This window comes from Arvicanthis niloticus, chromosome 12, assembly GCF_011762505.2.
Source record: "Arvicanthis niloticus isolate mArvNil1 chromosome 12, mArvNil1.pat.X, whole genome shotgun sequence".
Lineage (NCBI taxonomy): Eukaryota > Metazoa > Chordata > Mammalia > Rodentia > Muridae > Arvicanthis > Arvicanthis niloticus.
Window position 1 is genome coordinate 31,816,847 of NC_047669.1, and position 23,740 is coordinate 31,840,586.

General features: G+C 40.1%; 2 protein-coding genes across 4 annotated transcripts in view; both read right to left on the reverse strand.

Moving 5' to 3' along the window:
* Positions 1–699: 699 nt before the first annotated feature.
* On the reverse strand, positions 700–14,160 carry Abhd10 (abhydrolase domain containing 10, depalmitoylase). Its single transcript, XM_034515637.2, has 5 exons — positions 14,000–14,160; positions 11,568–11,751; positions 8,325–8,436; positions 7,663–7,800; positions 700–2,959 (listed from the first exon to the last, which is right to left on the reverse strand). The coding sequence occupies exons 1-5, from the start codon at positions 14,112–14,114 to the stop codon at positions 2,615–2,617; spliced, it is 894 nt and encodes a 297-aa protein (XP_034371528.1). The 5' UTR covers positions 14,115–14,160; the 3' UTR covers positions 700–2,614.
* A 3,930-nt stretch (positions 14,161–18,090) lies between these two features.
* The window catches only part of LOC117718049 (pleckstrin homology-like domain family B member 2), a 42,557-nt gene continuing 36,907 nt past the window's right edge, over positions 18,091–23,740 (reverse strand). For all 3 annotated transcript variants that reach the window (XM_034515546.2, XM_034515545.2, XM_034515544.2), the window contains 3 exons: positions 22,702–22,921; positions 20,567–20,652; positions 18,091–19,804 (listed from right to left, as the gene is read on the reverse strand). In XM_034515546.2, the coding sequence (XP_034371437.2) occupies positions 19,664–19,804; positions 20,567–20,652; positions 22,702–22,921 (447 nt within the window). In that variant the 3' untranslated portion in view covers positions 18,091–19,663. The remainder of the gene's footprint in view (positions 19,805–20,566; positions 20,653–22,701; positions 22,922–23,740) is intronic.

The window sequence follows — 23,740 nt, forward strand, 5'->3', positions numbered from 1 at the left end:
GTTTTCAAAGTCTCACCACTTCCTTGCTTCCTCTTTTTTCCCTATATTATTATGGGTTGGCAACCCTCAGTTCCTCACTGGACTATGTTCCACGCATTAGACAAAAATCAGGAAGTTGACACCTCCCGCACATTACTACTCTAAATGTGTTGTGCTTTACTAAGTTGTATCTATTATGTAGGTTTGTACCATTTTGAGGCTTAGAAATAAGGCACAAAGGGCAAAACTGCTGTTGCAGATTTAGCACATGTGCTGGGATGTCCCTAAGGCTCCACTTTGTACTTTAAACTTGTACACTGCATCAACGCATGCTATGGGCCTCTCACCTTATGGGATATAGCCCCGAGCTCCAATTCCTGCCAAATTCGAGTTTTCTGGGGTTAAAGTGTAATGAGGTGGGAGAGACAGCATTGTCAATGCAACATAGCAGGACACTTTAACCCCAGAAAACTCTAATGGGCGGGGACTTTGTCCCCTTCATTTTCCAATACTCTATATGTTTAGCAATATCTAACCAAAGGGGTCCTCAAGTGGTCCCATTCTAGCTCAGAGTAACATGGCCAACAGGATTCACTTTTTCCCCCGATTTTCTCTGGGATAAGGGATAGTCATGGATTAGTTTAATTGTAGTGTATCAGAGGCCACGGAGACCACCTCAGGTGTGCAGGCTTGTGAAAATGCACAGGACTCACCATAGAGTTCTTTCACTACTGATTTATTAGAGTGAATGGATCCAAAGCAGAGTGAGCAAGGAAAAAGGCACACGGGGTGAAGCCCAGGGAAACTGGGGGTAAGCTTCCAAGAATCCACACTGGAGTCACACAGGCCGAAACTGGGTCTCCAGCAAAGAGATCTAACAGCTCATGTGATTGATACCGCCCACAAGAAAGCTTGTTAAGAGTTGGTGCCAAGGGGTTTTACCGGACTACTCAGAGGTAGTCTCTGCTCCACACATCAACATTCTGGGCGTCCAGGAAGAAAGCAGGGTTTCAGCATAAACTACTGTTTACAGAGAGGTGACATAAGTACAGTGAGCTACTATGCTCAGTTCTGGCCATAGTGGGAGTCCCCAAAATCCAAGTTCCCAGACAGACAAAAGCCAACTCATAAGGTATGTTTCTCAGGATGATGTGCCAACCAGCTGCAACACTTTCTTGCACAGAAATTTTATCACTCTTTTCTTCATTGGCTATAAATACTATGTTTCTTAAACTGTCCTTTTAACCAGGTTTATTGTCTACTGACTCTCTCATTTGAGATAAATTAAATCTTTAATAATACTCATTTTATAAGTTATGTTGTCACCTTAACATAGACAGATATAACCCATGAAGGCTAAAGTCTAGCCAAAATTAGTAACTAAAAACCAAACCACAATAAAGGCTAACATATATTAATACTTCAGTAGTTATTAAATCCATGCCTTATACTAGTATTTCATGTTTTCTTACTGACTCTACCCTTCTGCCACTCTAACTAAAGTAGTAACCATCCAACTATTTGCACTTAAGCCAGTCTAATTGTATTCCCCAAAGCAGGGTTAATACAGAAAGATCATTCCTTCAGTCTAACCAATCATTACATAAAAATATTACATTATTAGATGAATACCACTAAACTATAAGGGCATGTCTGCAGGAAAATGGTAAAACCGAGAATATGTAAAGAGAAACAGATTAGACATGGAAAGTGTTTTCTCTCATATGTAGAGTATAGATTTAAATACACATATACTGCATGGCTGGAGAAAGTAGACTGTGCAGAGAAGGATCCAAAGGACGTTAGGGGAACAGGCAAGGGTAATGGTGGGGGAGGAGACAGCATCTATGTTTTCTCTCATACAGACATGGCATGGAAGCAAAAGGGACTGAGGGGAGAAAGGGTGTGTGAGGAAGCAAAGACAGTGAAAGACATCAGAGCAACAGAATATGTGTAAGTGAGGTACAATAACAAAATGAATGAAGTGTTGGAAATTATATTACCTATTATTATACATATAAACTTTAAAAGATTAAAAATCTGGAAGACCCCCTAAGAATGACAATTCAAAATTTAGAAGTTTATCTTTTACATCACAATAAAACTTAACCTTTAAAAAAATTAAACAGCAATTTTAGTTTTAAATATAGCATGGTACCCTCTTTTTTCCAACTTTATTATGCTTCAGACATTTTTAGAATCATTTCATATTCACTTGAATACACATCTTCCTCTATTTTGTGAACTGCATTTTAAAAATCAGATTTTTACAAACTTTCATATATAATGGTACCAGACAAAACCCAAAATGTTCAAGTTTTATTGTAGAAGAAAGGAACACAATTAAGAGCTAGCACAGCTAAAGTGTACATAAGAAATGTAAACATCTCTTTAATAAAAAAAAAATAGGTACTGTTTTAATGGGAAAAATATCAAAGGATGACAAAAATTTCTAAACAGCAGCTAATATTTTTGTCACAATTTGTGTATTTGTGCAAAGACATCATTAAATAAATACGTATCGGATATTTACAAACTAGAAGAGGGAAACCCTGAAGTATCTGGGTCTTTGATTTACTATCACACTTTCAATCTTCTGGACACATTAGAGTGCATACCACCCACAAATGCGATTCTAGGGAACCATAGTTGAAAGCTTGTCAATCAAGTCATCAATAGTACAAATAAGCAGGTGAATATCTGCCCTTTCCTTCATCCTGTGATCACTGTGTTTCCGGAGGATGACATCGACATCTGGGCTGACTAATCGGTCCGCGACCTGCAGGGATCTTTGCCAAGGAACGATTTCATCCTTCATGCCGTGGAGCAACCGTACAGGGCAGGTCACAGGAATGGGGCTGTGCAACAAGCAGTGATGCTCTGCTTCTTTAATGAAACTGTACGGAATCCTGTAATAGCCTTCATTGTTGTATTTAGATGGCAAGGACCACTCACCTTTCATTTCTATTTCCTTTTTCATCTAGTGGTAAAAATAAAAGTATGAAATCAACAACTGTTTAGCAGACTTGAAGAGTAGAGAAAGACAGTCCTCAAGTACGAAGACAGGCACCAAAAGTACAGCAACAATGATCATCACACATAAGAACCGGCGGGGTGCATGCCTTTAATGCCCCCGAGGCGGGCAGGTCCACCTATCAGTTTGATGGTAGCCTGATCTACAGAGCCAGTTCAACTTCCAGGCCACACAGGGCTTCATAGGGAGACCCCATGAAAAGAAAACAAAAATTAATTACTTAGATGCAGAGTACATTATTTATATATTATTTCACACAACTCTCATAATAATTCTATAATTATTCTACTTTTACAAAGGAAAATACTAAGGCTTGCAGTTAAATGTCACATTCAAAGGCCAAGCAAAGAAAATGTTTTAGCATCAAGCAAACTCAAATCTCCTTATCATACAAGTTCTTATACCAAGTGCTGCTTAACCCCAACTGAAAGTAAAAACAGAAGGGAAGTACAGCAATTTCTGGGAATTGGTCCCAAGACATTGATGTTTATATAAACCAAATCTTAGAATAATTTATTTTTGAAATTTCAAAAAAATTACTCATACATTTAGGTAATTTTTGGTTAAAAGTATATTATTATTGTTCATTACTGTCATTATTACTATTATAAGACAGGGTCTCTCTGTATAGCCCTAGCTATCCTGGAACTCATTTGTAGACCAGAACTCAGAGAGATCCACCTACTTCTGTCTCCCAAGAGCTGGGATTAAAGGAGTGTACCACCACTGAGCAAAAGAAAGTTTTAAAAAGTGCATAGCTGAGGGTTGGAGAGATGACTCAGTCCACACGGTGGTTCACAGCCATCTGTAATGGGATCTGATGCCCTCTTCTGGTGTGTCTGATGACAGCTACAGGGTGCTTATATACATAACAAAAAGTGCATAGCTTTTACTTTTCAGCATTCTAGGAATGAGAATTTATTGGTTTGGGTAACAAAGAAGACTTAGAAATGCCTCCTGAAAACTAAACAGTAATATCAGTTCTAGATTCTGGAGAAAAGAAACATTAACACATCCTTTGAGGATTATTTTTCAGATTGTAACCTATACCTTCAATAATTTTTCTTATTAAAATTTGGACTTTTCTGGCTAGAGGGATGGCTATCAGTTCAAAGTGCTTCCACCTCTTGCACAGGGCCTAGCTAGGTTCCCAGAGCCCACAAGGAACACCTCATGGTCTCCTATAACTTGAGCTTCAAGGGATCCGACACCCTCCATGGGCCACTCCTGACACCTGAGGGCCAGTGGTTAATGGGGACGCAATGCCTAGTGTCCTTGTGCTTTCTTCTGGTGCTGGTCAGTTTTTTGTCAACTTAGAATCATTTGCAAAGAAGGACACTCAACTGAGAAAATGCCTCACTACTACTGGCCTTACAGGCGAGTTAGTGGAGCTTTTTCTTGATTAATGACTGAAGCAGGAGGGTCATGCATACTGTAGGTGGTGCCACACCTAGGCAGGTGGTCCTGAAATGTGTGAGAAAGTAGGAGGAACAAACCAAGAGGAAGTCAGTAAGCAGCATCTCTCCATGATTTTTGCTCCAGTTCTTGCCTGCAGGTTCTTGCCTTGAGATTCTATTCTGACTTCCCCCTCAGTAAGAGTATGAACTGAATGTTGTAAAATGAAATAAACTCTTTCCTCCCTAAATTGCTCTTGGTCATAGAGTTTCATCACTGCAATATAAACCCTACCTAAGAAACTTTGTATTTGATTTTCAGTGTCCACCTTATCCACACACTGGGCGATCTGTTTACACATATGCAAAATGAAACATGCACAGATCTCGGCATTTACTAAGATGATGATGATGACGACGACGACAACAACAACAACAAAACATAGAAACTCCTTTTCAAGCTGAAATATTCCTGAGAAAATTTCCTATCATGAAAAGCATTGTATTGGTGAGTCAAGGGAACAAAGGGTCAAAGTTTCAAATTCACAAAGAAATAACAGAAAAAAAACCTACAAACACCAAGGAACTATATTTGAGAGGAAAAAAAAGTAAGAAAAAAATCTAGACATCAAACAGGAGTACAGGGAAGACCAACTTTGTAATTTTAACTCTGACAGAAAAAACTATCAGGACTCTCATGAGGTGAATTTGTGTGTATCACTGTGCACAGCAACCTCAGGTGACATTCCTCAGGAACACTGTCCACTGTTGATTGGCTTTTCCAAAAAACAAACAAAAGTTGTGTATGTTGCTTATGTGTCTACATGTCTGTATGCACGCTTCTCTGGGGAGAGGGGCTGCACCAGTATGCACAGAGGCCAGAGGAGGGGATCAGGGTCTTCCTCTACCATTCTTCACTTAGTCCTTTGGTAGCAAAGTTTCACCTCTGTACCTGATGCTGTTCCTCAGCTAGACTAGAAGCCACTGAGCCTTTGTGATCGTCCCTCCTCCTTAGAGCTGGGCCTGCAGATGTCTGAGGGAACACCTGGCTTGTTACTTGGGAGCTGGCATCTTAACTCTAATCCTCCACAATAGCAGAGCAAATGGTCTTAACTGCTGAGCCATTTTTGCAGCCTTCCATCTACCTAGTTTTCTGTAAGTACTTTAAACATGTATTATCTGTGTGTGCACACCATAGTGTATGTGCAGAGGTCAGGAGCTGGCTCTCTCATTCTACCATATGGGTTCTGGGGATCAAATTCAGGCTGTCAGGCTTGTCAGCAAGAACTTTTACATCTCAGCCATTTTACCTGCCTATACCCCGTTACTGGATCTCGAATTAGCCTGGGATTTACCCGTCTGCTATGGTGGCTGGACAGGAAGCTCCAAGGATCTACTTGTCTGCCTTATCAGTGTTGGGATTACAAGGGCACCCCACTATACCTAGCATTAAATGTTTACTATTATTATTACTACTATTGTCATCATCACCTTCACTTTCATTAGTACACTTATGTTTGTGGAGAAAAGGTGAGGAGCATGTGTGTGCCACAGTGCTTGTCTGGATGTCAGAGGACTGCCTTCATGGGTTGGTTTTCTATCATGTCAGTCCCAGGAATACAACTCAGGTTGTCAGGCCAGAGGCAAGTGTTTTATCTCTTCTGCCATTTCCCAGCCTATCAGATTTAAACAACAAAACAAACAGCATTGGGCTGGGATTAGCTTAGATTCTCATGCTTGTAAGTCTAGTATTTTAACAACTGAGCTATCCCCTCATCTCCAGCAATGCTATTATTTCTTTAGAAACTGAGAACAACATGAACTAAGAACAAACTCAGACTCTCCATAGCACAAATCTTAAAGAACCTGAAGCGGAAATCAGTAACAGTCTATTATTCAAAGTTATACATTAACTTTTATTGTGTCCCGTAGAGCCTCTCCCCGCTGCCCCTTTCTTCCTGGGTTCTGCAAATCTGGTTCTCAGACTCTACTGTGCAGGAGGAACTTGAGCATATCTCCCATTTCTGATTCAGAATGAAATTCAAGGTTGATAGCAGATCTGGAGCCCATTTTGAAACAATGTTTCTCCCTTTTAATTTCTATTGTCTCTGGTTTACCAGTAAATTAGTTCCACAGGAGAGAAGAACACAAATAAGACAAAACAAAAATGCACAAAAATACAGATGTTGCTCACGCCACTGTCCTCTCACATAACTGTCTGTCTTGGGTATTTTTATGTCAACTTGACACCATGTAAAGTCATGTGAGAGAAGGGAACTTCAATTAAGAAAATGCTTCCAGAAAACAGGGCTGTAAAAAGTCTGGACAGCATTTTAATTAAGTGATTGATAGAGGAGGGCCTAGACCCTTGTGGGTGGTGTCATCCCTGGATTGGTGGCCCTGGGTTCTATTAAGAAAGCAGGCTGAGCAAGCCATGAGGAGCAAGCCAGTAAGCAGCACCCTTCCATGACCTCTGCAGGTTTCTGCCCAGTTTGAGTTCCTGCCTTCAGTGATTGACTATGATGAGGAATGCAAGCCAAACAAACCCTTTGCCTCACCAACTTTGTTCATAGTGTTTCATCACAGAAACAGAAGCCTAACTAGAACACTGCCTAAACGTATATCCAATTGGAGCTTAAGAAAATAGCTATCTTCCCAGTTATTTCAGACCCTTCATTTTTACCATGAATCACTGAAGAACATCAATGAAAAGCCCTGCTCTTTTTTTGAAGCACAAAAATTATTAGAAAAGAATGCTAACAAAGCAACAGAGCCAGAAAACAAAACAAAACAAAACAACCCTCTAGCCCTGGTGTGCTACTTCTAATTAGCTGATAACTGCTGCCCAGAGAACATATGTCTGTTTTGGGGCTAAAAAAGGTAGTTTTACATCTGTTTAGTCCAGTCTCACATGGTGTAAGAACAGGCACTCCTCACACACCACAAACTGAGAGTGAAAGGGTAAAAAAGTAGACTGTGATATGAAATCCCATTAGGTAAATGAAATAAAGAAAATTGAGCAAAAAAAGAATGTTTGAAGCAAGCCTTCAGTGTCATGTCTCATGTATTTGGCAGGATGTTTAGAAAGAAGCATGAGAAAAGAAAACCTTAAAGCAAGAGACCGAGCAAAAGGGCAGCAAAGACAAAAGCCAGGTCACTGCAGTAAGTTAGAGGAAGATGGTGCAGAAGTACAGAGAAAGAAAAGGCAGGAGAGAGGACATACTCCCTGGGGCTGCCAAATGGCTCCTGACTTACCTCAACAGGAAGTGAATGAAACTGTGTCACCACACCATCTGCAGCAGTTGCTATACCAATAAGAGCTATGACCTTTTCTGGCCGTGCAATTGCAGCATGCAGCATGAGCCATCCCCCAAGGCTGGATCCAACCAGTATCTAAAAACAAGTATGCATGGCTTCAAAAAGGACTCTCACACTCTATAAAGAGAATGGTTTTCATAGAAAAAGATGGACTTGTATCTTTTATATCCTTGTAGACCCCAGACTTTTACTATGTAACACAAAGTAAAATTTAATTATAATTAACTTGTTTGTTTGTTTGTTTTTGAGTCAGGTTTCTACTGTGTTGTCCTGGAATTCTTTTTGTAGACTAGGCTCATCTTGAACTCAGAGAGCATCTGGCCCTGTATCCCAATATAATTAATTTTTGTAAAGCCAATATGTCTATAATATAGAACTATAAAAGCAAACTTATTTTTCAATGAGAACTAAAGTGATTATTGCTTATTAGAAAGTAAAAATACAATAATTTTAAATCAAAATTGTTCATCAAAATCAAAATTATTGAAATTGACAAAATATTATCAATTGCCATACCAAAAAAACCAAAAACCAAAAACCAAAAACCAAAAACAAATATCGCTTGAGTCAAAGATCAGTCTATTTAACAAAACAGTTACCTGTGGTCCTTCAGCTAGGTCATCAAGTATGGAAAGGACATCCTTTCTCCATCTCCCCACTGAGGATTCTGCTAAGTTACCATCTGAACTTCCAACCCCTGAGTAGTCAAACCTGGAAGAAGAAAAAATATATCTTTATACCTAAGTGTCTGAACCGTGTCCAGGCTTGCATTTTCATCACTGCCATGACCTAACTACAGTAAACATCAGTCAACATGTACTTTCCTAAGTCCTACTGGCTTAGCTTCCAAGTACCTCTCATGTCAATCACTTTCTTACAGCTTCACTGCTGCTTAGCTTAGTCCAAGTTATTATCTCAACCCGACCAATGCAGTAGTATTCCAAGTTTCTTCTCATTTCTATTTTTCATCCTCCTAGCCTATTCCCTAGTCGTCAGAATGATCCTTCCAAATGAAACACTGCATCATGCATGTCCTGTGTAGTTAGTAAGTCACAGCCCTGCCATGCTTCCCTGACCTCATCTCTTAGTGAGCTCTTCCTCACAAGTGTATTGTCATATTCACTCTTGAAGTTAAAAACTACATCCCCCTTCCTACACCCTGACCTTTCACCTCTACTTAGCACACTTCTATCTCCAGCTATCCATTAGATATGCCTCAGCTCCTGCTGTCCTTCGGCTCAAGCCCTGGATGTCATGCGAAGCTGGCTCTGAGCATCCCACACTACCACTGTGCTTCTGTCACAGCTCTGCACTCCTTCCTCTTGTATTTTCTTTATAGAACTTACTGCTTCTCAGGATCAGAACCAGACTCACAGTGAACTCCTCCTTCTAAATGTTCCTAGGGATTCAAGCTCAACATGTGTCTAATCTCTGAATTTAACCTTTTCTTCAATGTCCCAATTCAATAAGTTATGAGGTATTCTTTCATGGCCACAGATTATCAAAATCACAAGTCATTCTGAACTATTCCTAATTCCTGGCCAGATCCATTATAACTACGAGCTTTACATGCTATCCCACTGCTGATAAAGTCTTCCTTCCCCATAAAACTAGTCACTAGTCATTCTTAAAGTCACAACTCTTTATTTCATGAACTTTCCTCATGCAGTCCCTGTGCTGGAGAGGCAGAGACGGGTAGATCAGGGGCTCTTTGGTCTGCTAGTCTAATCTATTTGACAAGCTTCAAACCAGTGAGAGAAACCCTGTCTCTGAAAATAAGGTGAATGACTTCTGAAAGCTAACAACTGAGGTTGTCTCCTGACTTCCACACACATGCACACATGCATGCATGCATGGTCATGCTCACATATCATATCATCATATACACACCCAATGAACTGGAAGGTTGCTACACTCACCACTATTACAATGCTACACAAAAGAACTTAAAGAATCTGTAGTCAAAGAGCAATTGTTTATCAATGCATATTTATATAGCATCCAATACACAGAAAACTACATTATGCCTGGAACTGGCTATAGCTCTCAGTCTCAAATGATATTCAAAAACCAGTAAAATGGTGAGTTCTATTTTATGTGGGTTGTGGCATATGTGTGGATGCATTCCCATGTGTGAGGGGTACATGGATGTATGTGGTACATAGGTACATGTTCACATGGTTGTAGGGGCCAGAGCCTGACATCAAGTATCTTCCTTGATCTCTCTCTACCTTATACATTGAGGTAGAGGCTTTCACTGAGTCTGAGGCTTACTGCTGCAGCTAGTGGGATAAACAGCTTGCTTAGGAGATTCCCTTTCTCTGCTTCCCAAATTGTAGGATTACAGCTGGGCAGCTACAGCCACTGGGCTTTTACAGAGCTGGGTTGAGAGATCTGAACTCTGACCCTCACTCATACTTGCACATAAAGTGCTTCACTCACTGAGCGGTCTCCGAAGCTCTAAGATGCTGATCTCTTTATTAAAATTATTTTTCAGGCAAAGAAAAGCAATGACAGCAGTATTTTCAATTATGAACGTTCTCCTCAGGTATGAATCAGATTATGAATAGTCTCTCTCCACAGACAGCACTCCCCTTATTTTTCCTGGAGTTCATTCGTAACGTCTTGTCCATCCACTTCCCTCCTCAGCCTCTCCCCTGGATTTCTTTTCTTCTGAATCCCATTCTGATGGGTGGTTCTGCCTAACACCCTACATGTGCTCTCCCCCTTGCTTAAGGGCAAGCACAGTTTACAATTCTTAACATACGATTCTGCTCCAGTTTTCAAACTAGTTAAGAGGTTTTGAAATACTTCTGAGAATGAAAATAAAGTAATTTTGCTAGTCTGATAAAAGGAATTAGACTAAATCCACTTTAAAGACAAAATTTCTGCAAATGTGTTGAACAGACAATGCCTACAAGTTTTATATGTAGCTAGATCTTCTAGAACTAGTGAGTGAACATAGTGAAACTATTCTTCACATGTAGTTGAATAGATTTTCAAGCTGTTAGCGCTAGAAAAGAACTCAGAAGTTCTTTTTAGCTCAGCCTTCTTTTACTGGATGACAAATTGGTGTCTACTGTGTATTATGGACATCTTCATAAGTTACTTAATGGTGTCTTCTTTCAATCCCATTTCTTCAATTTACACCAATGCTTTCCCCAATAAGCTATCTTAAAACTACAATATCAAACAATGTATTGATAAACCTAATAGTTTTTGTTACATCAATACATTTTGTTAAAATATGAGTGAAAAAGAACAAGTATAAAATTAAGATTTAGCTAAACAGTACCCATCCTTGTTTATATTCATTTACACACAGATAACACAAGAAAAGGACAAAGAAAACAGAAATGTAAATTATACAATATCAATCTTACAATATTTTATAACATTGAAAAATATTTTCTTTTTGGCTTGTGCTAGGAATTGAATCCGGGATTTTGTGCTAAACATATGCTTTACCCCTGAGGTATACTATACTATATTCTCAGCTTCAAAGACCTGTATTAGAAAGTAATAAACAGTGATCAAATAACTCCTTTATGTCTTCAGTGGAAACCCATAATCACAAGATATTACAAGAAACCCAACAAGTACACTTCTTTTTGCCACACAGATTATTATATCCAAAGAACTAAGTCACTAGCTCCCTGATGACACCCTCTGCTGCCAATCTAGCCGGCACAGCACCAATACCCTAAAGACCCTAAATCATAGACCAGAGTCTGCACACTCTTAAAACAACTCCAGCTACTAAAACTCTGGAGGCATTTACTTCAGTTGGACGTATTGCAATACTAAACTGTAATATATTTTCTGAAATGTATTGTTCCTACCTTATAAAGGCGTGACCTAGAGATTTGCAAAACTCCTCAACTGCTACTGCCTTGTTACCATTCATGTTAGAAAGATAGCCAGGGATGAAGATAATTCCTGGGGTTTTGCCTTTTAACCTCTTATAAGCCAGGTTTGGGAGATCTTGTCGGTTAAGGAAAGAAAGTGATGTCTTTTGTCTGCAAGCTAAACAAAGTACACAAAGCATGAATTATACTTTGAAAATTATTTTTCAAAATCACACATATTTTCACATTTTTAACTTTAACCCACTGCATTTGATAAGAAAAATCAAAAGAAGCTTCAAGTAGGAGATTTTTAGTTTTAAAGTTGCATCAAAATTTTTACCTTCTTAGAGCAAGGCCCAATCATACTTTCCAAAATACAGAATGAAATAACAATTTCAGTGAAACAAAAGACAGAGACTCATCAAAAACCACTTCGTGTTGGCACCATGGGATTATCCTAAACAGTAGCAATTAACATTTAGATTTAAATACATCACTTTCAGCTTTTCCCCTGAGATTTCTTTCTGTTTTTAACAATGTTTCAGGAATTTCCTGTCTTCTACTTTGGCCAGATGAGTAGGGGAAAAGAAATGTATGTGTGTTTTGTTTTTCTTTCCTCTGCCTTTACAAAATTATTTCAAAGGAAATTGGCAAGGTCTTAAGCACCTGCAACTCCAGGCTTTGGGAAGCAGAGGTAAAAATAATCATGTATCTTCGAAGTATTTAGCAAGGGGGCAATGATGTCCGAAGTGCTGAGCTGTTTTTGACCAGATTACCACTGAGCAACCCTCCTCAGGAATGGCAAGAGACTGGTAGCAAACCACCATAATTTCCTACATGGAGGGTTTCAGAAGGCCATTCCTTTAAAAATAAACTTGGATCAAGTATTCTTAGAAATAAACTTCTCAAACAGCTCTGTAATTGGTGGGTTTACTTCTGTTGGCTGGCTTTTTGTAAGTAGAACACATATACCTTAGAATTATTTAAATATGGCAGGATAAGTGGTGAACCTTACAGGGCTTACTTTGCTGAGGCATCTTTGCTAGCCCTTATTAAAAAAAAAAATTAAGCAGTCTTACTATACCTTCACATTCTTAGTGAAAGCTTCTGGGTCTCTCCCATGTGTACTAAAATTTTTCCCATTTTTAATTTGTCCAGTTTATTTTTGAGGAAAAAAATGCATAGAGAGTCTGGCAGTGCACCCCAATAAACCACAACACACACTTTCCAGGTCAGCTTGTTCTGTACAGTGAGTTGTAGGAAAGACAGAGGCTATGTAGTAAAACTCTGTCTCACAAAAACCAACAATGCATACCCCAACCCCAAAAACACACAAAGAATCAAAAGCTTTAAAGTTATCCCTTATTTGTGTCAAACAGATTCAAAGTTTTAGTGTATGCAAAACTGTTTCAAGTTTAAAACTGGATTTAAAACAGGGCTTCTGGGGATCAGCTTATGTTGGTCAATAGATTTTTATCAATATTACTGTTCATTTCCCATTTCTTTAACTAAACACTCAAATTATCCCCTTTCAGACATTACTTTCGAACAAATTAATTTCATTTCAGGCAGCTCCTGTGAATTGGTGTTTGTTAGCTATAAAACAGCAGATTCAACCTTCAATTTATAAATCATGTTTATATAATAGAGATTAGCTGAAACCCTGATGCATATATTGCTAATGACTACTGCTAAAGAGATAAAAAAAATTTACGATTGTTAACAAACTGACATACTATTTCTGGCATTACATAACATTCTTTTTTCCTTTTTTTGGTGTACATTGTTAAGTTAACCTGATTACATACTTTAAAAAAATTAAACATGTTAATTTATATAATGGTATTACTATTCCAAGCACTATGCGGCTATGTAATAGCTGTGTGGCAAGATGTGAAGAGCACACTAAGGATGTTATTCAAGGATAACTATTCATAGACATAAATCATGTATTCTATGTACATAATATTAATCCAAATTTGAGTTTCCATTGTAGAGTAATTTCAATTCTTTCAACAAGAGAAATCAGATATTGGGTCTAAAGACAGCATTTACAAGTATATACATACTTTGTTTCCTTAAGTCTACGACAGGCAAGGCTAAACATTTGACATACGGATATGTAAAGCCCTGGAAGCAGCTAATAACCAAACATTAAATGCACATCTTAATCTTTCTTTTCTGGTCTTGACGTTTGATTCAGAGAACGCAGGAGCTTCTTAAGTCGCAGTGTAAAACGCTAACAAAGACCTCCAAGAACGCCCCAGGGCCTCAGCAGAAAAGTAGAGTCCCAGCCTTCCCCAGAAGCGTCAGTGCCGAGACAGCTAGAGCAGTTTTGAATGGCGCGCCAAGCCGGCTCCAGGCGGACACTGGACGATCGCCGGGCCTTCGAAAGGGCCCCAGTGTCCCACCTTCCGTACACTAACCTGAGAGCCACCATGCCCGTAGGGGCTTCCGAGCTAGTGACGCGGTCAGGCCCTGGTGCCGGCCGAAGGATACAGCGGCCCAGCCCCACCTCCGACAAGGTGCCCAGGCCGCCATCTTCCCAGCTGCCCCTGCGCCCGCTACAGTCGTGCGCGGGTCGGGCGGTCCCGAGGTCACGCACGCGCAGTCCGCAGAAAGGTGGAGGTTGCTAACAAGCATCACGTGGGATTTGTTTCTCCCGCGGAGACGCATGCGCAAGGTGCTGCCTGGCGTGCGGCTGCCTCTGCTTGGGTTGTTCTGTCTCTCCCCCCCCCCCCCCAAAGGGCATTTGGCTTGTGACATTGGGCGGCCTTGGCCGGTTTTCTTCGCAGTAAACTGCGGAAATGTTGGAGAGGAGCCAGGGTCAAATTGAATGTTCCTAGATGGGAAACCGTGTTACTATCCGGAGGACCCAAAGACCTGTGACAAAAATTGCTAGGCTTGTATTATCCAGTCCCTATGGCTCCATTTCAGTCTATGGGGGGGGGACAGGTTTTCAAGAGGCGACCTTAATCTTAAAGTCACATCATTGGAGTCGCACCAAACATTCTTTGCTCTCTCCAAAACATTTTCCTACTCACCAGATTGCTGAAAATTCAAAGGAACAGCCACAAGCAAAAATATTGAAAACACTCATTCACATATGGTTCTTTGATGGTTGATAATCTAAAGTCTTTTGTCAGGCAATCTGGCCGTGTTTATTATAATACACATAATTTTCAGTACTTGTAGAACTATCATTCCCTTTATGACTATCCTAAATAAAAAGAGCACTGAAGGGACCTTGGCTCAAGACACCCCAAGACCAAGTTCCTAACACAAAAAGGAGATTTATTTGCCCCGGAGACACAAAGGGCAGGGAGCAAAAGACAAAGACTAGAAATGGGGAGGAGGGAGACGGAAGAGGAAACAAGAGAGGAAGAAGGGGTATTTGTTCCAGAGGGGGATATAGCACTGCCTAAGGATAGAGAGGAGACAGACGAGGCCCAAAGGGGAAAAACAAAAACAAAAACAACAAAACAAAACAAACAAACAAACAAACAAAAACCGGCAGTGTATAAAAGTTGAAGGGTAAAGCCCATGTAAGGATAAGGTGTTTAATTTTGATTGGACAGGTTAATTAGGACAGTCACAAGGGGGCTTTTGAATCCTGGATTTAAATACTTTGATTTCCAGACTAGGTAGTCAGCTTTAGCAGGAAGTGGCCAAATAAGGGAATAGACCTTGGGGGCTACAGTTTCTAGCAAGGGAGAGGAAGTGGGAGAGAAGGGCAAGGACTTTCAGAGCCACATTTGCCGTGCTGGCTAGAGTCCTTTCAAACATGACTTTATAAGGCTGTGTATTACCTTCAATAGAACTGTTTTTAAAGACAAAAGCAAGGTGTGTGGGGGAGGGGTAAATCAATAGCAATAGAAAAATAATTCAGTAAATTGCCTTACTAGGGTCTCTGGATTCTGACATCTTTCAAAGTAATTTTGGGGGCCTCAAGTCTCACTAAGTATAGGCCTTTATCTTGTATATTCTATTTCTATGCTTGAAATTATTGTACTTTGTAAAATATGTTTTAATGTAAAACCATGTTATTTGTCTTGGTTAGTTTTGTCAGCTTGAACACCTAGGTAGGGGGGATTCTCAATTGGACAATTGTCCACATCCATCAGATTGGCCTGTAGGCACATCTGTGGGGGCATTTTCTTAATTGCTGATTGATCTAGGTGGTCCTAGCCCACTGTGGGCAGTAGGAATGGGCCTGGATTGTATAAGATGTTGTTGAATGTGAGCCTGGAAACAAGTTAGTAAGCAAGATTCCTTGGTGGTCTCTGCTTCAAGCCCCTGTAGTGAATTTCTACCTTGTCTTTCCTCAGTGATGAACAGTTACCAGTAAGCCAAATAATTTTCCTCTGTTAAGTAGCTTTTGGTCATGCCATTTATCACAAGGACAGAAGCAAACTGAGACACCACTTAGAGATTTGGGAACAGTCGTTGGTGCCAAAGATACAAAGAGTAGGCATAGCGAGACAGGCAGGTCTTTGGAGTCTTGAGACCAGTTAGAGTGGGCTGGAGAAGCTGGATGGAGAGAGAATAGACCTTTCCCTAGAGAGTTGCTGTGTTGTTCACGCAGGAAGCATGTGGCCAAAGCTGATTAAATAGGTCAGTTTGCTTCTAGCACTAGCAAGTCTTTGTTTTGTTTTTTTTCTTTAAGTCAGTTTGATTTAGTGTCACTTTTCTATGCCCTGTTCCTAAGGTAACTAATTAACATCCTCTTTGAGTGAAAATAATAGAGAACGTTAAGGAACACATCACAGCTGTATGACCTGTTTAGTTACAAAACTCCCAGCGACTGTGGACAGCTTTGAAACCTCATTAAGAGAGTTTGTTACTGCACGAGGTAGCCAGATACCCACCTGGATATGCTAAAATGAGGTGCCTCACAAATCAGAAGAAAAGCTTTCTCTTCTGCCTGCCAGTAAAACTCTACCCCTCCCCCCGCCCCTCCAGCCTCTGTCACTGTCACTCAAGTCATTGGTCTGATTCATGGCCAGTGGCGGAGTTTTCACAGTCCCATAGAGACAGCCACTTTCAGGATGCACTACAGCAAATGTGACATACTTTTGTCTGTTCTCCCCCAGAGCGGACGGAGATGCCAGAGGACTGACTCACAAAGGTGATGACTACTACTGAAAGAACATTTTGAAATAGGCCCAAACTAATAAAATAGCAGGGCCCTGTGATTCCTTTTCCCTAACCTAAATAGTTAAAAATGCCTGTCAGCAGCTTTGGGCTCAGTTAATTAGTTACAGAAAATACAGTTATAAGACAAGGACAAAGGCCTGTAAAGCCTTCCAGAAACTGACTGACCATGAAAGATAAAAAGTATGCAAGGACATCCTTAGAAGAACAGAGATATGTCCAAATGAGTAATGTGCCACCTCGTGTTCCTCCAAACACTTTCCACCCCTTTGAGGTCTACTCAAGGTCCAAGAAACTGCAATTTAAGTTTAACTAGATACTATGCTAACTTAGACCGGTACAGTCTGCTGATGTAAAACAGCCAATTATGTGTACCTACGTAAAAATCTCCCAATTCCCCCACCCCTTGGCTATAAAAGTCCTAATTCTTAGAGCCTCGAGGTCAGTCCCTCTATCCCCTATGTGAGATATGGGGATATGGACTGGCCCAGAGTTCTGATATTACACTGCCTCATGTGTTTACATCAAGCTGGTCTCTCGTGAGTTTTTTGGGTGGGCACCGTCCTGACACTTGAGTAAGAATCCCCCTTTGAGTCCTTTTACTACCTCACTCTTTGTATCGTAACAGCTGACACTTGTACTTGTGGCTCTTTGGTAATTGCAAATATTGTTAGCCTCCATCCCAGAATCTCCTTGTACCTTCCATGTAGCAGCATTTTAAAAATCATGTAACTTGCCACAACGAAGAACATATTGTATATACACACAGAAAAGGGGTAGGTAGCCCATGGATTACTTTCTCAATTCACACTTACCAGCAAAACACATCAAGGAACCTAGGTGGCTTTGTGGCACTGTCAAAATACTTTCCGTGACAGTAGTGGGCTTGAAGTAGCACGGTTTGTTCCCTGTAAGGACATTTTGGGGCGCTGTTCCCTGCATCAGCATACAAAAGGAAAAAAAAAGTTTTGTTTTTGTTTTTCGATGGTAGCTTCTCATTCTGAGAAGCAGAAGAAAGAGGTGCCCACCAAATGAGGCCTCAGAGCTTCATTTGTCCCACAGCGTCTTCCCTTCCGGGCAGGGTGACAACTAATTTATACAAAAATGTAAGAATAATGGGTAAGGTTTTCCAGTGTTCACTTCATTTTGTCAATAATAGTTATGTGGCCAGGGATGCTCCCAATTATTTTAGTTTTATGAATTTCCAATCATAATGTCAGCACACACCAATCTTTACGTAGATTCTACCATTAACTGTTGCTGATTAGTCCGCCCTCTGTTACGTTAAGATAGGCGATTGCCGAGAGAGAGAGAGAGAGAGAGAGAGAGAGAGAGAGAGAGAGAGAGAGAGAGAGAGAGAGAGTTTCAAATGTGAATCAGGTCAGCACTTTAATCCAAACTCCATACATTTAACACACATACATATCTAAGAGATTAATTACATGCACATTGATTAGAACACCCTTACAATCCCATGAAGAAAGTACAGTACAGACAAATTGTATTTTTACCTCAAGCAACCAAATCTTAACAATTGTATTTTAATGTTTAAGATCATTAACATTGAAGGGGAACCTCTGCAAAACTCACAGACAAAAAAACAAAAACAAAAAACAAAACAAAACAAAAAAACAAAACTCCTACAGTCATGATCTTTGTCCCTCATTATTCAAGTAAAACCTTGCATCATCCAGTTGCAAAAATCCTATTATTGGTAACATGTATACAGGTATAAAATTACACTGTATGTTTTATTTTTCTTTTAAATTGTACCCAGTCAGGCCTGACAGTTTCATGGACACATTTCTAAACATTGTTTTTTACTTCTATCCATTTGGCATGTTTTAGGAAATAATTTGTTCATACTTACAAGCATAGAACGCACACACACACAAATGGCACGAGAAAAATGATTATAAAGGTGACTTGCCCGAAGTCATTTCATTCAACAAACATTAGCTCTAAAAACAAAAGCTATTTGTAAAGGTACGTGGAAAAAAGATATAGCATAGAGAATGTTAATTTGAATTTTGGTTGTCTTTTGAGACAAATATTTCAATTGCTCAGATTTTCAGCAAAACAGAGACAGTTTCATAGTGATGCCACTCGAGGGTGCAGATAATATGTTTGCTTCATAAGCAAGAGGAATCCAGCAGTCTGGAGGAAACCTGCTGCTGGTTGCATTCATTCTCAGCACCAGGAATGGACAAATCTTCAACAGAACACGATCCCCCCACTAAACATTCTCCTTAATTCAAACTGCCTGATGTTGCAGGGGTCTGTTGTCTGAGATGGCCTTTTCTTAAAACACGGAGTTTTTTTGGTTTTTATTTTTTAAAGAAAGTGGTTTATTATATAGGCACAATAGCTTGTTGGGGGTGGATATTACAGAGTTAACATCAAAATTCCATTTTAAAGATGCTATAGAGAGCAACACTGATGTTAAACGGGAGTCAAGCCAAGTCTTTGGTTTGGGTGCAGTATTTAAAAACTAAGGCAAAACGTTTAAAACCTGTTGCCTTCTAAGTCATTATTTGTCTACTTTTATAAAATTCTACTTCCTACAAAGAGGGTAGGTGATCACCAAGGGCAATAAGCTGGGTGCTAAAATAATCTTGTATTTCTAAGTACCTATTTACAGACATTGTGTAAACTGTTCAGTTCATTTAACCAACATCAGCTGATAAAAAAAGAGTGTGCATCTAAGTGATGCTTTTATCAAAATAGTATTTTTTTTTTTTGTCGTAGGTGCTCCAGTTCGATCACTATGAGCCCTGCTTCCTTTTGTATGAAAGGCTCCCCGGTATAAAAAGAGTTCTGAGTGCACACAGTAAAGGGATGGGTCTGTTAGGCCTTTCCATCTGAGGCTGGATATGGCTTCATTCTTGTAAGAGACTATTGCAGTCTTCCCTGAATTGGACCAAGGCCAAAGTTCGCTACAACAGGAAGTGGGTATATCCTTCTGCTCCAGTCACTATGACATCCATCCAGATCCGCATGGCCTCCGGGGAAGGGGCCACCATGTAATAGATTCTGTCGTGGGTCTTGACGCTAAAGGTGAGCAGTGGATTAGGACTCTGGAATTCAAAACCAGAAGCGAATGTCAAAGAAACACTTTGAAAGTTGAACATTAACACGGACACGTGAAGGTTCTTTTGCTTTAAAAATTGCCTGTGACAGAAATTTATAAAGGTCTTACTTATGCTACCCTACAACAGTCCAGTCGACCCTGTATACCATCCCCAGGATGGGCCATCTTTTGGGCCTTTAGACACGCAGTATCATGCAGAGCTCACTGATTCACTGACTATTTGGTAAGGCATAAGGTCTGATTGATAGGAGACACTCAATGACTACTTGTGGTTATTATTGGCCTTTTAAAGGTCCAGATAAGTTATGACTTGCCTTATTGTAGTTCCTTCCGAACTGCTTGGAGAGCAGCTTTTTAGCATCTCCAAAATAGCTATCACCAGAACTTTTCTTACTTCACCGTGACTTTACCATGAAAACCAACCAGTCACTCAACACATTTTCAGTTTGAACTTGCAGCATTGCTCTGCACACATTTGTCCATCTGGTGGGAACACAAGCTCTAGGTCACTTTTCCCCTAACTTAATCAAATCACAGCATTTAACCAGGCACAGCTGCATATGCTCGTAACACCAATTACCCAGGAGGCCAGGAGCATTGCAAGTTCAAAGCCAGTCTGGACAGTGTAGTGAGATCTTTTCTCAAAAACAGAACATGAAAGGGGGCTGAGAATAGAATAGTTGCACGGAGTGCAAAGGGCCCTAGGTGCCAAAAAAAAGTTTCAGAAACTTACAAAATTGATACTTACCTTATTAGCATTCTTGAGGTGATCATAATACACTTCTTCAATGGCTTGGAAGTATATCACCCCTTTTAATTTAGCCTCATGCTTATCTGCAAAGACAGTTGAGTGTTAAGAACTTTATTACCACTGATGAACGGGCAAAAACATAAGGATCATGACTGATGATCCTGATTAAAATATTTACTTAGTATTTAAGTGACCTCAGATGACCTAGGGTCAGTATAATAATAACCCGGACTCCAATGGATATGCCAACCCTATGATCACACAGAGGGCTCTGGTTAAACTCAGTGGGGTCATAAGACAAACAGACATAAGTATGGAAAAGAGCTTGGGAGAGGACAAAGAGGATAATGGGTTGGGAGGAGGTAAGAAAGGGAGAGTGCAGGGGTGATAAGGGTACCTCTTATACATATATGAAACTGCCAGAGAACATGTTTAATGTTTTATATATTTTTAGTTAACTAATTAATTAATTTGGGGATGGGGTCTCTTTAAATAGCCATGGCAGTTCTAGAACTCACTATGTTGATGGGGCTAGCCTCAAGCATACAGGCCTGATGACAGACAACTGTGAACAGGGCCAAACTGGCAGCATCTACCCAAGTGCTCAGTCACTTCTAACTGTGAACGCAGAAGAGCTGGAGGAATCTCCTTCTAATCAGTTTTGGTATCAGGATCCTGAATATGCCAAAGTTTTGTATTTAAAATAAAATTGGAAATCAGCTACTGAAAGTTTCAGTTTAGCAACAGCCTTTGCATGCGTTAGAGGGAGGGAGGTTTTGGAAGGCTGATAGGATCCCTGAACTGATGAACCTGACTGATGGACAGTGAAATCAGGCTCATGGATGAGAGAAATGTGGAGTAAGAAAGATGCTCTCTCTTCCAAGTGTTTTCATCTTCTCTGTTGGAACATTCTGAGTGAGGCTGTCTATAAAGACGAGCATGCTACACACGTGTGTTTGTGTTGGACGATATATGTTTATGTCCATGGATGACAGACTGGATTTCTTATGAAGCAGGTATCATTCCTATTTCACCGAAGGTTGCTACTGTGGGCCTTTATGAGAGACTCTGGATAAGAAAGCAGACCCTGAGGCTGGAGAGACGGCTCAGTGGTGCTGGCTCTTTTTCCAGAGGACCTTGGTTCAATTCCCAGAGCCCATATTGGTGTGATACCACCCTTCCTTAACACAGAAGAGACTTGGACTACACTAATGCTTATAATGTGTGCGTTTCACATTTGGCACATGTGTAAATAAGGTGTTAACTCATTTCTTTATTTTGTTGTTTGGAGACAGGGTCTCTCACTATGTAGCATAGCCCAGGCTGGTCTCAGACTCATTGTTCTTCTGTTTTCATCCTTGAGTGATGAGATTGCAGCTGGGTACCACTGTGCTTCACCCAAGAGGCATTTAAGTAAGTGCTCCAGTCACATTGTGTATTCATAAGATTCAGTAGAGTGTCTTTCCCACAGTTATGCATTTAAGAATCCCAAAGTGTGTTCAATACTTAATGAATGCTTGCTTATTCCCTAGTTTGCTTATGAGCTATGTTCTCTACTCTTGAAAGACCAAGACTACCTTACAAACCACAGTTTGACAACTGGGAGTTAGGACTACTTGGGTATGTGTAATTTAAATAGGTCAAATGTAAAAAAAATATATACATATTAATGGCTTTGTAGTTTAAAGGGCAATAGTTTAATGTAAAACTGTATTCCATTTAATACATATTTGAACTTTAGTTTATTTCAGAAATAGAATGGATTGATTCATGCTTTTAAACGTCACATGATTGCTATTTGTAAAAAGTAAAACTCATGTCATATTCGACTATATAAATGTGAACATAAAATAATGTCTGACTATCAAGTTATCATTGTCATTACTTATTTTACACATCAGCCCCTTTCTTTATCTCTCTCTTTCTGTTTCTATTTCTTTTTCTTGTTTTTCTTTTTTCTTTCTGAGATAGGGTCTCACCATGTTGTCTAGGTTAGTTGCAAACTGGTAGGTTCAAATGGTCCTCCTGCCTCAGCCTCCCAAATTGTCAAGGTTCAGATAATGAATTTCAATTTTCTTTTATTTTTTTAAACAGATTTGAATATATCGCTTCAATTGTTCTTTATCATTTACCTGCATAATAAGAAAATGTTCGTTTATTCCGGTCAAAAACAAACCAGCGTTTTTTCCACGTTTTAATTTTTCCACCCATTTTGATGAGGTATCCTCGGCAGGTCTTCTCTGTGATTGATACGTGAAAACAAGTGTCTATATTGTGGCCTGCAGTCTCCACGTGACTCCGCAAATCGAAGTCTTCCTTCCGGACAGGCAGATAGCGAGTCAGAGGACGAGCCTGGAAAAGTGCAAAACACATTTCGTCTATACTGTATAGATGATAACTGTTTTTTTTTTTTAAATCCCCCAGATTGCATTATGTTAGATGTAAGAAGGAAGTACAGAGCTGGAAGCTTTAAAATGCAAAGTAATTTACAAGATAACAAGGCACTTATCCTCTGGAGACTAAAAAACAGGTAGTTCTTAAGTAGGGTGCCACATTAGAGAAGGCATGGCTCAAGGTGGGCCTGTTGATTCTACTCCTTGAGAAGGGCAGCCATGGGAATGAAAAGCCCTCTCCAATGCAACACCAACAAGGTCAGCCAGTAAACCATGCAGGGAACGAGGCATGTTGCCACCCAGCTGCTTTTTACAGGTTCTCCCCAAGAAACAGTCCTCTTCTCTCATTGTAACACAACAGTTCTCCTATGGTCATCCAGACACAGACTGATTAGACAGACACTGTTTGATACTTACAAGCCCCAAAAGATCCCCCAGGGTTAAAAATGTCAGCGTATCTATTTAAGGCAGAGATGCACGATTTGAAAAGAGAGGCTGAAATAAACTAAGGGGTAGAATCAATGTCTGGACCTAACGTGGGGAGCAGAGGCCAAGGGATGTGTGCACATGTTTTGTTTTACTAATGATGAGGACCAAGGTTAACATCATCCAGGAAGCACAGACTACCATGGATGCTGCTTCAAAATTCTGTCTCTCTCTGTGTGTCTCTCTGTCTCTCTCTCGGTCTCTCTCGGTCTCTGTGTCTCTGTCTCTCTGTCTCTCTCTCTCTCTCTCTCTCTCTCTCTCTCTCTCTCTCTCTCTCATTCTGTTAAATAAT

Coding starts and splice junctions, on each gene's coding strand:
- Abhd10 (XM_034515637.2), bottom strand. CDS start 14,114: ATGGCGGCCTGGGCACCTTGTCGGAGGTGGGGCTGGGCCGCTGTATCC. Junction 8,437..11,567: donor CTAGGTCACGCCTTTATAAG/GTAGGAACAATA, acceptor TTCTTCTTCCAG/GTTTGACTACTCAGGGGTTG. Junction 7,801..8,324: donor ACCTAGCTGAAGGACCACAG/GTAACTGTTTTG, acceptor ACTTGTTTTTAG/ATACTGGTTGGATCCAGCCT.